This window comes from Camellia sinensis, chromosome 12 (assembly GCF_055761805.1).
Source record: "Camellia sinensis isolate YWXY chromosome 12, ASM5576180v1, whole genome shotgun sequence".
Lineage (NCBI taxonomy): Eukaryota > Viridiplantae > Streptophyta > Magnoliopsida > Ericales > Theaceae > Camellia > Camellia sinensis.
In genome coordinates, this window is record NC_138972.1 from 50,869,335 (window position 1) to 50,886,295 (window position 16,961).

Here is a 16,961-nt window from a genome sequence, read left to right on the forward strand (position 1 = left end):
TCTACAGGGACCAAATATTTTTGTTGCGAAAAGTGTCGTCATTATTTTTTTAGCAACGAAAATTGGACATTAGTGATGAATTACTATCATTTTGGGACCAAATTTTCTATCTCAAAAAATAAACCATTTTGAGACCAAATTATTTTGTCCCCAAAAGTCTATTTATTAGTGACGTTTTCAAAATTGTGTTGCTAAAAGACTTATTTTTGACTTTTTAGGATGACCTTTTAGCGACTATCCTCACGACAATAGAAATTTGTCTCTAAATGTCTTTTGCAACAAAATTTTCACTTTTAGAGACCAAAAAATTTGGTCTCTAAAACTCTTATATATTGTAGTGAACCCTCAACGAAATTCACAAAAAATTGCCATTATCGTCACTGGCAAAGAGGGTGTGTGTGTGTGTGTGTGAGAGAGAGAGAGAGAGAGAGAGAGAGAGAGAGAGAGAGAGAGTAAAACTAAGCAGAGCTCTTTCCGGTCTTCAAATTATGTTGTAAAGAAACTAACTTTTAAGGTAATCCCACTTACATCAAAACCAATAGAGCTCTTCTCCTCATTCAAGTCTAGGAATTCAAACTAAGTAAAACTCTTTCCAGTCTTCAAATTATGTTCTAAAGAAACTAACTTTTAAGGGAGAAAGAGATGTTTGTGATTGACAGAGGTACTGGTAGGTGGGAACCAGAGGTCTAGCATCAACACAAATTTTGTTCAACTTATGCTTTTAACCGTCAGAGGTTGATTAGGATTGATCTCAGCCATTAAAAGCAATTGTATCTCTAAGACAATTGTAGGATATTTTTAAAAAACCCTTGTGGTTTATTATATAGATAAGTGGATTTTCATTTTTGTTTTGTGGCTTGTCAAAATATATAACCCACTTTGAAATCAACCATCAAAAGTATTCCTACGCATTAACAACCTTTATTGCACCAACAAAGAAGCCATCCTAAAGGGCTTTGGATCAAGAGCTGGTTGGAAGGGGAAGAGTATGTAGATGTGAGAGAGTGAAATGGGTTTGTATATGTATGTATATACAACTATTTATAACAATTGCAAAAACTAAAGTCATCAAATACAAATAAAAAGTTCAATTTCAGGTTCTAACCACATTAAATCTTAATTCTTAAACATGATTTCAGAAGTTCAACTTTTAGCCTCTAAACACTTAATAGAACATTTAGAAAAATTTATTCAGCAAATATAATTAATTTCCAGCCAATACAAAAATTTATGAACATAAAATTTAGCATGTAGCATAAATATTAACTATCCAGTTCATACTGATATGTTTGCCAACGTACATTTGTAATCATTGTAACTTATATCTTATCTTTAAAACCAAATCAAATCCATTAATTCAATTGCAAACCATTTCTCGCTGCCGTATCCTCCATATCTTTCCCTCACTATTCTATTAATTTGTCTGCACTTTTTTTCTCCCTATACCTCTATTTCCCGTCATCCCACAGCCTCATTGCACAACCACACACCCTCTCTTCGCTTTTGGCTTAAGTTTTCTCTTACCCATGACATACCAATGCCAGGAAAATGCATTTTCAAAAGTAGACCAACTAATATACTTCAAACAAAAGTAGCTCTTTGAATTAACGCTTAAGGTGTTTAAATTTGGATTGAAGTTTTTTTATAGTCATGCTTAATCTGATTTTAAGATGTTTATATTATCCAAAATAATGCGCACAAGATTAAAACTCAATGCAGTTTCGTTATCATGAAAGAGTAAAATATAAACAATTTATCAAATAAAAAAGTACTCAAGACCTAAAAAATGTATTTTATGTGAGAAAAACATAATAATTGCTCCAATTATAGACTGTATCAAATAGAGAAACTGCATTTTGAAAGAAAAAAATAACATGAAGATTAGTTTTTTTTTGTGCCTTATGCTAGTGACCATAGAAATTGAATGTCAACTGCAAACTAGATTGATCTAGATGTAAACCGTATTGCACAACCAGTTCGCCATTCGATCTAGCTTCTCGCATGACATGAATCCACAATTATTCTCCATAGACTAATTCACAAACATCTTCTTCTTCTTCTTCTTCTTCGTTGATGGGTTTGAAGATGGTGATTTTGGTTTCGAAGGAAATTACGAGGAAAGAGAGAGGTAGAGAGAGAGAGAGAGAATCGGTAGGGAGGGTTTTGGATCGAGGGAATGTAAGTTAAGATTATACATAAAACTAGTTATTCATCTAGGGACCTTATTACAAAAAGAAATATTGTGAATTTCTCTTATTACTAAAAGTTAGAGAGGGATGTTAGACTAAATTTCCCATTTTTGTATGATTAAATGAAAGATCGAATGAAGAGTTTTTTAATTGTTTAAAATAAAAAAATATAAAAAAAAAATTATTTTGAGATATTGAAATTTTCACAAGGCTCCTCATTAAAAATCTCCCTTTACTATATAATATATATAGATATAGATAGGTAGATAATATTAATATAATTAGTTTTTGTTAAAAATCTAAAACCACATTAATGAAAATAATAATGTGAAGTTAAAATTGAAATCATGAGAATATAAATTAAAAACCCACTAAAAATATAAAGAGAAATTATATAATTCTTAGAACATGACATAAAATTCAAATTATCTAAAAGTTGAAATACATTCTTCAAAAAATCTTAATATCATCAAAATCGTCAACATTGAAATAAAAAAAAAAGTAAGGTTAAAATTGTTAAAATTAAACCACAAGAACTAGCTAAAATAATAAAGATCAATTATATACAATTTATACAAAATTACATAAAATTCAAATCACATATGTATATATATATATATATATAAAAGAGTATTTATTTAATATATATATATATAAAAGAGTATTATATATACATATATATAAAAGAGTATTTATTTAATATATATATATATATATATAAAAGAGTATTTATTTAATATTTAATATTAATATTAATATTAAAATATTGATAAGAATTTTGGGGGTCATAGCCGCCTGGACCAAACCAAGAAAAAGACCCAAACAAGTCATGCGATGATATTCACGTTGTTTTTCATCTTCATTCCAAGGAATGGCTTCAAAAGACAACCCAACCAAACCCTAGATTGACTCTCTCTCTCTCTCTCTCTCTTCATTACCTTCATGCAGGTTCTCGTCTCCCTCTCTTTCAGAATCGCTGATCAATTCGCCGGAAAACCATTACACAGCTCTATTCCTTGCGCGACGAGATCTCTGCAGATCTAATTCAAAATAGGTAACTATATATATATATGTATTTGTGTATCTTTCTTTTTTTGTTGAATCTGGATGTTTATTTATTCCATTTTTTTTTTTTGTGGGTTTGGTTCGAAATCGATTTTTGCGTATTGGGTTAATTTAGGTCTGATCTGTTGGTTGGGATTGTAAGAATTAGGGTTTCAAAGGTTTATGGATTGATTGGCTTGTGTTACTTTCTTTTTAGCTGTTTGGGAAATGTAGAGATATATGTTGATGTCTTTGAGACCAGATATTTGTTTGTTTTGCTGTTTCTTGTACCTTGTTATCCTCTGTCTGTGTTTTTTGGTTGTATTGTGTTTTTAAGCTCAATTCAATGCACGTGGTTCTGAATTTATTTAGTTTAAGAGGGGTATTTGGATATCTTTAGGTTTGGTTTGTTTGTCTTACATGTGCAAATTGAAAGTAGGTTTCCAGTTGTTGGATTCAAATGTATGCATTAGCTCATGAAGCACAGACATGGTCATGTGTGCACAGTTTGTTTTGGGTTTGTTGAAAATTAGATAGGCGTACCTGCCAAAACAGAAACTGATCATGTTTTTTTGACCGGTAAAGCCATTAGGAAAAAGTAATTAAAGATGAAAATTGCTTTAAAATTTTAATGAGGCCGTCTTTAGGGTTTCATATGGTAAGCTTTTAAGTGGATTGGGAAAATGTTGTGCCACGTTCTGGAAACAGGATGCTGATTATTGAACTGGGGTGCTTCTATCTGTTCATATTACCATTTTATTTTATTGAAATTACTTCGAAAGTGTCATGTGCAATTCTTCTTCATGGCATACTCTATAACCACCTATGAAGCATGGACACGGACACGGACACGGACACGGACACAGATACGCATATGGACACGGACACGGACACGGACACGGACACGGACACGGGACACGGACACGGGACACAGCAATTTCTAAAAAATAGGGACACGGACACGGCAGGGAACACGGCAAATTTTTTAATTTTTTTATAAATATTTTTATTTTAATACACATTAATTATTTTATTTATTTATTATATTTTTTAAATAATTAATTTTTTTATTTTATTTTACATACATGTGTTTATTTTTTTTATTAATATGTATGAGTATATATTATCTTATAAATATATTATATGTTATATGATAACTATTATATAATATATAATAATAATAAATTTTTTTTTTATAAAATAATTTTTTTTTTGATCAGATCTAATAATAATAGTTATTATATAATAACTACACCCTCATACGTCAGAAGCAAGGAAGGGAGAGAAGGAGAGAGAGAGAGAGGGAGATAGGTCCAGGTCAAGGTCGTGATCGCGATCGAGAGAGAGACAGATTGTGAAGGCGAGAGAGAGAGAGACAGATCGCGATCGGCTGGGGCTTGGAGCTTCGATGGAGCTTCGACCTTTTGATGGAGCTTGGAGCATCGATCTTCGATCTTCGATCTTCGATCTTCGACTGGATTCATGGAGCTTCGACCTTCGATCTTCGATCTTCGACAGGTTTCTCTCTTCACTCTCTTCCTTCACACTCTCTCCTTCGTTTCTCCCTCCTTGCCGTGTCTCACATCGTGTCCAGATCTGGACACGCGTGTCCCCTACAAGAAAAACAATTAAATTAAAGGGACACGGCAGATGGCGTGTCCCCGTGTCCCCGGCGTGTCCCCGTGTCTGACACCGCCACGGCTCTGATTTTGCCGTGTCTATGACCACTGACTAATTTACTTCTTGATCAGATAGTAAAAGCTTTTGCCTATTAATGTCCTGTTACTTAATGGGTATTGTAATTAATGAAGTAAAGCAAATAATTATGTTGTTTTCTCTTGAAAAAACATGTTTTAGGTGTGAATACGACCATAGTTGTCAAGTTGGGATTTGAATCTTGTATTTTTATTTATTTATTTAATTTTTTCTGAATCACATATCGTGTATCGGAAGTTTTTTTTTAACACCTTGGAAAATAGGTAGAAAGTAAATATAGTTATATTAAAAACAAATATTTTGTGAGCAGTGTTATTAAAAGCGTGCCTAGGCCCAAGTCCCATCCTGACACAAACCGTCTTGCATTGTTCCAACTGAGGTGACTTCAATAGGTTGCACTTTAGGTTTGCACCTGGCCCAAGATGCAGGCCTTGAGGGCTTTTTATTATTATTTTCCTTTGATTGAAATTTGACTATTGATTTAATATGGTTCAGCCACAGCAGATTGCTCTTAAGTATACATGCTAATGCATTAGGCATTCAGCCCCAAATAAACGACAGAATGAAAATTAGCAGATCCTTACTCTTCTCTTTTCTTTGCCTTGTTGCCTCCTCCTCATTCTTCTGCCATCTTTTCTGAACTGTTTATCTATTTATTTATTTTTCTTCTTCTTCCCTCCCCTTCTCTTTCATATTTTTTTTCTCTTCTTATTCTTCTTTGCTGCTCTTCTTCTTCTTCTTCTTCTTGATGTTTGGAATGCTTAAACTTGAAATATTTTGTTGGTTGAAATTTAGATCATGGATGTTCGTGTTTTATGTTGAACTTTGAAATATTGTTCACTTGTCTATGTTAAAATAGTGGTGTTTGTTAAAATTTATGTTTTAAAATGTTTAATATTTAATTTGCTTATGTTAAACCCTAACTTATTTGCTTATATAAATTTTTTGTTTATTATTTTTTTTTTTGCCTTCCAAGGTGTGCCTTACTCTGGTGAGGCTTATGCCTCGGCTTGCACCTTGCACCTTGCACCTTGCACCTAGGTCCCAGGAGACATTGGCGCCTTGTTGTGCCTATCACCTTTAATAACATTGCTTGTGAGAATAAAACACTAAACAATGTATAATTCTTAAAATTTTATGAGTAAAGTTCCTTCAATCAAAGATATGCATGTATCCACATTTATTTATTACATATAAAACGCAGATCGGAGTTTTTTTTATGTATGAGTATGACAAAAAAAATACAGCATTTTAGTACTTTATCAAATTTCTAATCAATTTTTCCCTCAAATACCATTTTTAGTAATTGTGTAGTATGTTGTACATATTGTCTTTCAGTCGCAAATTAAGTTTTAATATTTTATTTAGACCTTTCAAGTTCTCAAATAGCTTGTCCATAGTAGAAAACATTTAAGTTTAATTGTGTAAGTAGGCATAAATCAATAACACAAGATACTTAATACTATACAAGTTGATATTTGCCAAAAAAGTAGAAAAAACAAAATAAAAAGTACAGTTCTCTTCTCAAAATACTATTTTTTAGTAAGTTAATGAAAGTTTCTGTCAATCAATATTAATTACATAAAATAAGGTCATTTCTTTTAAAATTGGTAAAGAAATTTAAGTATTCATGTAACATATGTATTGCATCATATGTTACGTATCGTATATTGCATCATGTATCTTATATTTATAGTAAGATATATTTAATTTAAGATAATTATTGATGTTAGTATTGATTTACCTCTAAAAAGTATTGAATCGTAAGAAATGTAATGCTAATCGCAAGATATTGACAACACTAGATATGATGCATTTGGATATTTGTAATTGTGAAGTTGCTTTTTAACAATATATGACACATATGGGAAGTATTGGTTTTAGCAAATGCTAAGACTATAAATGGGCTTGTCCATTGAGATGGTCAAAACTTATAGGTGAATTTTGTGTGCCTTTTTTTATTTTTATTTTTATTTTTTTATACTAATGCATCTCATGCCAATTTAGGTCTATTAATTTTCCATGTACATCATATGTGAAACCCATGTACGACTTAGACTCTTGAGCTTTTAATTGTGTTCCATAATATTTATCCCACAATATTTATTTACTAAATAAAAAGAATGAATTAATGAGAAAAAATACCGGTATACATAATTTTTGTTGGTTTCACTCTCTCAAATCATTCATTAGGATAAACTTTATTCACTTAAGTTTTATCTAAATTTCATACCAACTGTTTTTCTTTCTTTTTGTTTCGGTTAAAATGTTTCCATATATATATATATATAACCTTCATCTGCTTTTTGCTGTGTTCAATATTGAACTCAGCATTTTGACAGTATCGTGACTTTAAATTTGTTTTAATTTTCTCTTTCCAATTTCTGCTAATTGTTGTCGGTATAGGCACTACTACTAGTGTTTTTCCTTCTTGTAGTAGAATCGATGATATATAGTTTTTGTTCAATTCATCTTACTTGTAAGTTGTAAGGTCCTAATAATTTGTCTGATAATCTGTCAGGATTGTAATCAGATCAATAAAATAATTGAACAGTGATCTGTATTTGTTCCATATAAAACTTCAACACTTGCATCTCCTTTCAAGCATGACCTTCAGCTCCTCTCTCAAATATGGTTGACATGACTAATATATTTTAGGTTGCAATAATAATATGGTCACCATATGCTGCATTAGTTCCTTTGATTTCCCTATGAAGAGTTATGTTATTATGATGGGAAGAATATATGGGTTTGGGATCCTTAATGAAGGATTCAAGTTGCAATTGAAAGGGCTAATAGTGGCCCATCTTAAATAGTTCCGTAAACGTGGATCCATTTTTGACATGTTTTTAGCAATATTATTTTTAAATTAAAATCTTATAGTTATGTTTGTGCTTGTATGCGTCTTTGCATTTCTTTTTAAATTTTCATTCTGATTGAGTTGTGTATTGGTGCAGGCAGTTATTTGAAGATCGAATGTTTTATGTTGCTATTGAAGTTATATCTTTTGGAGTTGAATTTGGTCGAACTTCTTTGATGGACAATGGATCCTTTGTTCATGTGCCTGCAAAGGGTATAGCAATCTAGTTATTTATGTAAAAAGGGTAAGAGTGATGTGTATGTGCTTTATTTTGGGTGAATATTGATGAAAGGATGTAGGAATTAAAATTATGTACATACTATTTTTCTCATAATGTTTAGAGGAGCATAATATATATTAAAAGAATCTAGTAGGATTTATCAAAAAAGTAAAAGAAAAAAGAATCTAGTAGGTGGTCCTGTTTAAAAAACTTTTGAGTATTTATTTGTTATTATTATTGTTGTTGTTGTTGTGTTGGTTATTATGACCAAGTTGTTTGACATTCATCTCTTCGCTATATAATGTTGAATTGGAGAATAAGCATCGGAAAGCAGCACATGCCAGAATTCCCTCAGATCCCAATGGATGGCAACAGATGCGAGAGAACTATGAAGCTATTGTTCTTGAAGATCATGCTTTCTCTGAACTTGGGTACAGGTGTCCGGTGAATCTATGTTACATGGACTTGGGTACATTTGTCCGGTGTGTGGATGCATTTCTAGGGATTCAAATCTCAAATTTAAAGGCACACGGACTCGGCATAAATAGGGTCATATTTATATATTTTAAATTGTTTATGTGAGATAAAATTATGTTGTTATACGTAACATTAACGTACATTGTCAAAAAGGTATTTTATGCCTTTATAGCTATTATACAACAAAACATATACATAATGATAGTGTTAAATACAAATATTATTAAATATATAAGTGTCTTGATAGAAAGTATGAGACACATAGCGCACACTCTTGTCAAAGTGTTGGATGTGTAGGATAAGTGTTTGATTTAGTTTTAAGAGTCCAGGTAACATAGATGTGCATGCCTCACTCATGAGGAGTATGGTAAAGTTTGAGGGGCACACGGTGAAATAAATATATGAATCACGTCATTCTATATGGCTTAAACTTTTACGGTAATCGGTTTTTAATATTAGTTACTTTATTATCTCTTATCAAGATTGCATCTTGCACGGACTTCCTGAAGATATGTAAGATGCTATTTCTAGACTTTCTAATTGAAATTCTTCTAGGGCATTTTGTCTGTTCAACTCTCGGGACATTTTAGACATTGTTCCCCTTAATTAGTATACAATAATACAAGTAGTAAAAAAGTTTCATCCCCCTTTTCTACAAAGGTAAAAGTTTTCTCCATTTATATTTTGCAAAATATTATTTTCTTCTAATAGGCGATAACAATTTATAAAAGTGTGGTTACTAAATTGCGGATATGTTAACGATGGGAGACCATTCTGGCAATATATAGTCAGTTCTTCAACTGGCTGTTCGGATTCTCAGTACTTTGAGGAGTTGTACAATTATTATACCACTGAAAAGGTTAGCTTTGGGGCTTTGATTGGTTACAGTTGTTTTGGGGCTATTGAATGCAGTTTTTTCCCCTTGGTATAAAAAGTGAGGTAAATGCTTCCAAAATGCTAACCAAACCTTGTCTGATATATTAATTGACACTTATAACTACTTACTTTTACCATCTTAATTTTAAGTTAATTTTCATTTGTTTCTATCCAAAGGCATGGCACCTCTGTGATCCTGATGCGGAAAAAGTATTTAAGACCCTGAGGAATGCAGGTGTAAAATTGGCTGTTGTGTCAAACTTTGACACTCGATTGGGGCCTGTTTTGCGGGCTCTGAATTGTGATTACTGGTTTGATGTTGTGGCAGTATCAGCTGAAGTAAGTATTGATCTATTTATTTTTTCCTTTCATTCTTCCTATGCCCCTGTTCAATTTCTCTCTTTCCCCACGAACAGGTTGAAGCAGAGAAGCCAAATCCCACTATATTTATAAAAGCTTGTGAGTTGTTGGGAGTAAAGCCTGAGGATGCTGTTCATGTGGGGGATGATCGTAGAAACGATAAATGGGGTGCCAGAGATGCAGGTTGTGATGCTTGGCTATGGGGAAGTGATGTGCATTCCTTCAAAGAGGTATCATTAACAACTTCACTTCTACTGCTTGTTAGCAAACTACATGAGCCACATGCATTTTTGCTAGGCATCTCTCTCTCTCTCTCTCTCTCTCTCTCTGCATTTAGCAACTGTTTTCTTTTGACTTTGTTACAGCTTCAGAATTCAATATGCTTTTGTTGCATTTATGTATGTTAAATAGCTAAAAGACCCACAAGCCCCTACGGGGAGATCACTCAAAACTCTAAAGCTACGTGATTATTTTATTTTATTTTGGATTGGGAAAAATGGTAAAAATTTATGTGGCTATGTTATACATATATTTTTGTAGGTTATATTGGGCTAGATAGTGCTGAATAATACTGATACAAGAACTTTGATAAGCTGCAATTGTATTTCATATTCTGCTATGGAGCACAGTGACGTACTAAAATAAAAGAGGATATCTTTTCGAATGTAGTGTTGTGTTGGTGTTAATTACATGTCCAATACATGTTCAACATAGATAGGCAAATTTATCGCATGGTTATTTGGCGTTTTTACCTTGGTCTCACCAAAAGTGGGGTCAAGGGGTTACTCTTAATAAAAAAACAAATAAAATTAAAAATGGATAGGCAAATTTGTGAGAATCTAGTGTGGATTTAACCCATGGCTTTGTGCCACAGTGGTATAGTCTACAATCCCTATAGTGGAGATTGTGGGTTTGAGCTTCATGTGGTGTTGGGGCTGATCTTTTTTCCCTTTCTCCTTAGATTAGGCTAGTGTATGTTCTAAGGAGTGACAAAAAAAAAAAAAAAGGAAGAAAAAGGGTGTGAATTTAAGTGATTATAAACAAAACAAAATTTGGAAAATAGTTGTGAGGATACAATATGTATCATGTTTTATGATGGTGAACTGTGGTGGCAAAATTTTTCAATGTGGTGAACTTTTATTTACAAGGTGTACATGGTGTGTGTTGAGATTAACAAGGCTGCTGCTAAACATTTAGGTACCGTTTGGCAACGTTTACAGTTTACTATTTTTTATTTACAAAAAAATTAAGCATGTTTATATTTATTTTGGATAAAAACAGTTGGGGGAGGTGTTGGTCGAAGGTAGTTGTCGGAGGAGGTCATTGGTGATGTTAGCCAATAACGGGGTGGGTTTGGAGCGGATTTGTCATTCTCCACCCCCACCCCATATCATATCGGGGGTGGGGTGAGAGTCCCACGGGCGAGGTTAATTTTGTTGCTTTAAAAATAAAGAAGTTAATAAAAATTAAAGGTAATATAGTATATTATATATAATAATTTATAATTAATGAGAGTTAAAAGATGTAATATGATAAATAAATGAGTGAAAATAAATATTAAGTATAATATTTTAATATTTTAATTTTATTATTAAAAAATAAAATTATATACATATTATGTATATATATTTAATAAATAAAATTGAGGTAGAGAGGAGGTAGATCAGGACGGGGGGAAGTTTAAATATGTATAGTTTTCAAGTTTACTCAACCAAATTGCCAAATAGGGATGGATACACAAATGAATTACGATGTTAAAGGCATGATATAGTAATGAACTTATTGCATTTCTTGATGTAGGTTGCTCAAAGGATAGGAGTCCGGGTCTGAATAGGACTATTCCCTTCCAACAACTTGACGAGGGCTTTCTTTCATTGTATATATAGAGAGGCTTCTCATCCTGTATTTCTTTGTAACCAGTTGTATGTATTCTGCTTTTCTGTAATCTGTATGAGAAATATCAGAGATGAAGATATACAATTACTTTAACTTAAGAATAAATGGCAATAAAAGAACATTTTTAGTGAGAGCTTTTTGTTTTTCTATTTTACATATATATATATGTATATATATTTTCACAAGATAGCTTCCGTTAGATAGATAATTAAATGTTCACATAAGTATCTTACAGATACAGGTTTTCATCACCCTTACATGTTTGGTATGAATGAATGGAATGAAGTGGGAATGAAATGAGAGAGAGAATGAAACATAAAATTGAATGGAATAGAATGTCCATTCTCATTTCATTGTTTAGTTCAAGGTTTTGAAACCCGAACCGGACCGGCCGGTTCAATTGGTGACCGGATGGGGTTCCGGTCCGGTTAGCCCTCTTAAACCGGCCAATTGCAAAAATCGGGCTATTTATTGAAAACTGGTAAAACCCACCGGTTAAACCGGTTGACCCAGTCACGGGTTGATCGAACCGGTCCGGCGCCTTTTTTTTTTTTTTCTTTCTTTCTTATTATATATATATTATATAAAATATAAGAATAAAAGAAAATTTTAATTTGAAACTCTTTTTTAAGGGTCTCACAATTATATAAAATATAAGAATAAAAGAAAATTTTAATTTGAAACTCTTTTTTAAGGGTCTCCTCTTGTGAGGAATCTCATTAAGAGCTTTGATGAAATTATTGTGAAAGTCTTCACTTTTTTATAAGAAAAAAATTCTTTCAAAAAGACTCAAGAAATCCATGTGAGATTCAATCAAATATATTGGAGGGAATATTGAAATTTTGATATCCCTCCAAAATTTTTGCTCTCTTTTCAATCAAATTATTTGAATTAAAATCATATGGAGAGAATATTAAATATTTGATTTCATCTTCCAAAATTGAAATTAATAATATTTCAAAATATATTATTATATTTTTCAGTAAAAAAAATATTAGGACAAATATTTAAGATAATTTAATATTTTAAATATTTTTAGTTTATAATTTTATTACTTATATTTTTATTTAAATATAATTTTAATATATTTATTACGTCACGGTTCGATTCCGGTTCAACCCGACGGTTGAACCGGTGACCCGTCCACCCGATCCTTTTTCCGGTTCGTTCACCGATCCGGTTTTTAAAACATTGGTTTAGTTGCTAATATGGAATGACATAAGAATAAAATGATAATTATTTGAATTAAAATCATATGACCCGATCACTTCTTCTTGTTGCTGCTTTTGCAATTGTTCTTGTTGCTACAACAAAGGAATACAAAAAAATTAAAAAATCAAGCAAGTTTGATTGATAAACAAATACAAAAAAATGTATTCCCCCCCCCCCCCCCCCCAAAAAAAAAAAAAAAAAAAAAAAAAAAAAAACACACACACACCCACCACAACTCACAAGCACCATTTAAGGCAACATGGTGCATGATAGAAGCAACATAGTGTATAAGAGCCACAACTTACTATACTTTCATGATAGAAGATTGTCTATATTTTTGTTTGGATCACCAATAGAAGATTGTCTATATACCAAAAAAAATTGATAACTACAGACAAATAAAGAATCGAAACATAAAAGATACAAGTGGATTTGGGCAGAATTATTGAGGTTTCTTGAATGTTTCTCATTTATTAGGATGAATGAAAAGTTCGGCTCTAAAACGGGAGCTTCTAAATACACCCAATCACATGGACGCAAGTAGTGGCTTGGCTAAAGGAATTAGGGGGTGTATTTAGAAATTCTCCCCCCTTGGACATGGGAGATTAGCTGCTTCACCATTAGAATTTTCAAGTGGCACATGAACTTCATACTTGATTTGGCATCTTCGTTGTTGATAATTTTGGTTTCTCATCCAGCCCTTTCAATATATTAGTTAGGATGAAATTTAAAAAGAACATGGCATACAAATAATAATAATAATGATATGTACATTTCTTGACACCATAATTTATTTTCTTGTCAATTGTGACCAAATTTAAACTTATTATGACTTGTCGATTCATACCATAAATTATTTTTTTAAGTTGGCCATATTTTATTATTTTTATCAGTTTTATTGTTATTGTTATTGTTATTATTAATTTGGTTGATAGATTTGTGCAGAATATGGAGAAATTAGGTAGGTGGTCAAACATAAGATATGGATGATGTTCAGGAAATCATAACATGTTGAGAAAATCATAGCCTATTGAGGAAATCATAGGTTTAGATTACATCTCTCTCTCTCTCTCTCTCTCTCTCTCTCTCTCTCTCTCATGTGACTAAACCTATAAATAAGTTAAGAGAGATACAGAGAAGACATCCAACACAACTCTCACAACATGCAGTCTAGGAGTAGTTTCTATCTATGAGTAGTCACTTATCATTTTAGAAGTAGATCAATGATAGCTTGTTACTATTTCTCTATTGATCAGTGTATTTCTCGAGTGTTTGTTCTTGTTTAAGTTCATGTGACTTGTGACAATTCCATTTGATTAATACAAATTCAGTTCCTTTCTTCTTTACTTAATTGCCTCCAAAGAAGTCCTTAATTTGTTTAAGGCATAGAACTCAACCAAGTTTGATTTGATTTGTTTTGTTTTGTAAAAACTAAGTTTTGCCTGTTGATTGGCTTCTGTCGATTGACCTTAACTAAATTTTTGCTAACATAAATTGGCATGCTTGGTGGGACATTTCTAATTTGGAGTTATGGGAATGAAGAAGTAGACTGATGTATATGGAATCATGCCTTCAAGTGGCATGTTTACATCCTGTGCACCTATGGATGCAAACCGCCAATGGAGTGGCAGTGTTTCCATAGATACAAATTATCAATGGAATACCTCATATTTCATTTCTAAAGATTGTCAGTGTTATGGTGGTGGTTCTACCATTTATTGCCAACATTATTGCATGACAAATGATGTAGAAAGAATGATTCGGCGTTGTGAGAATGAAATTTATTAGTGCGGGAGTGAAACTTTGGCCCTAAAAGAAGAAATTAATTCTCTTTATAGACAAATATTTCAAATAATTTCATCATCTCCATATTGTTTGACGCAAAGAGATTTAAATTACTTCGATGAAAAAATTCATCAACTTGAAGGCCAAATTTCCGTGATCGATGAAGTAATTCGATATTGGAGGCAAAAATTAAAAGGCATAATAATGGCTGATAAAAAATTAAAGTATGAAAATAATGTGGTTCGAGAGGTTAATATACCTATTTTTAGAGAGCCAATTATTTATGAAGTGCCAAGATATTTGACTCGAGAGGTTAATGCACCTACTTTTAGAGAGCTAATTATTCATGAAGAGGCAAGATATGTGGCTCGGGGGGTTGATATACCTATTTTTAGAGAACCAAGTCATAAAGATGAAATGACTAAGGAAGGTTTTCATAAGCTATTAATGGTCAAAAAAGAAGAACAACCCATTCTCTAAAAAAATATTAAAAACACATCACAAAATGGTGGTGAAAATTTACTTGTGAGGCATGATTTTTTGCCAAACATGAGAATGAGTGGTGAGCCATTAATGGCTAAAAAATAAAAACAACTCAATTTCTCAAAAAAATATCAAAAATACATTGTAAAATGATGGTGAAAGTTCATTCGGGGGGCATATTTTTAGCGAAACACGGAAAAGAGTGATAAGCCATTAGTAGCTAAAATAGAAAAACAACCACTCCTCTCATAAAATATTGAGAATTAATCACAAACTAGTGATGATGATTCACTTGGGGGGGGCATGATTTTACGCCAAAGATGATTGAAAATTATGAGCAACCCACGTTTGTTGAATGTGAATTTGCTGACATTTTTCAAAGTGTCAAAGTTTATGAATTTTTCATGACATTCAATTATGTGAGTTTGGAATCCAACATCCATTTTGGATTAGTGGATCACACAAAAAATCAACCTTCATGACATGGTTTGAAAAACAAAAATGGTTGAAAAATGTTATTTGTAATGAATTCTCTTTGATTAGCTAAAACATAACTAACAAAGAAAGGATTTATTTGAAAAAATAAGGGATGTGACTCTATCATGTTGTTCGACAAAGCCAAAGGTGAGTACCCACTAATTTGTTGGGATCTAGGGATCCCACCTAGGATGTCCAGAGTATACATTCATGCACCAAACAACCCATACACATAAAGAAGACAAACAAATTTAACGTGGTTCAGCTCAATGCCTATGTCCATGGGAGAGTAACCAAATTTCACTATAGACGGAGAGAATACAAAGATTACAATGGAGGAGGGAACACTCATCCTCGCTCAACTCACACTCAACTCACCCTTTTACACCGCCGGAGCACCCTCTCTCACACAGAGGGCCAATCTCTTTTATTCTCTCATTTTGCTCTCTTGGTTTCCCTCCTCACTTGTCTGCTCTCTCTGCTGTCTCTTACCAACTAGCCACTGACGACATTGATGGCAGCCACCAACACAATCACCCTATAATAAGATAGATTAACTAAAAACCTCCAGCTCAAATCTGCAATTGCATTCTTTTCTTCATTTTGCAGCTTTCTTTGACTTCCAATGGCTTCTGCATGCACCGTTCCTTACATGGAGCAGAAACCCAACGATCACCCCTTTCTGCTTATGTGGGGTGATGTGTCGTATCAGCAACAAAACCTGCTGTAAATCCTATCACGTCCAAAACTAGCATAGTCTGCATCTCCACACTGAGACGCTTGCACCCTCTAATAAAAAATGCCTGGGACCCCCTCATCCGGGTGTCCATGGTAGAAGCTAGAAATAAAACACCAGAGAAATACAGAGATAGAAGAGGTGTAGGGAATCCAACATCCTCAACTCTACTCACACCACCCTATGATTATCTCTTGAAGAGACCCCTTGCTCTATCTCACACATATCTTCCATGCTTCCCTATCACGAGCGTCTTCACCTACTATGCTTGAACCTGCGTGATCAAAATATCTGGCACCCCCTAATTGGATGCCCTGCACCCACTGCTAGGGATGCCCTACACTCCCTTGAGTGCTCTATGACACTATAGCTCTTCTCTGAAACGCCATTAACCTGCCATGCACCACTTTGCATGGTCAAAACTAGAGCAACAGAAAACTCTTCATTGTCTGGTCAACGTTTCCGGTTTTCCTTGCTCGAAGCTTCCATCTGAACTATCAGCATTTGCCTTTTGCACTTCTGAACAACCCCCCCAACATTTCCACACGTTTGTTGTATATGCCCTTTGCAATCCCTGATCTCCAGTTCAGTGATGCACTTCACCTGCACATCTCTCACTTGTAGTACCAG

General features: G+C 33.0%; 1 protein-coding gene and 1 long non-coding RNA gene across 2 annotated transcripts; both read left to right on the forward strand.

Moving 5' to 3' along the window:
• Window positions 1–2,978: 2,978 nt before the first annotated feature.
• LOC145804493 (uncharacterized) lies at window positions 2,979–8,636 on the forward strand. Its single transcript, XR_014346297.1, has 2 exons — window positions 2,979–3,243; window positions 7,907–8,636. It is a non-coding gene; the product is annotated as an uncharacterized LOC145804493 (long non-coding RNA).
• A 597-nt stretch (window positions 8,637–9,233) lies between these two features.
• Window positions 9,234–11,771, forward strand: LOC114311750 (uncharacterized; the record flags this gene model as incomplete). The annotated part of the gene is made up of 4 exons (XM_082896862.1): window positions 9,234–9,365; window positions 9,560–9,721; window positions 9,799–9,972; window positions 11,543–11,771. Coding segments are annotated over 4 exons (498 nt in total), but the record flags the coding sequence as incomplete, so codon positions are not given.
• Between the last annotated feature and the right edge of the window lie 5,190 nt (window positions 11,772–16,961).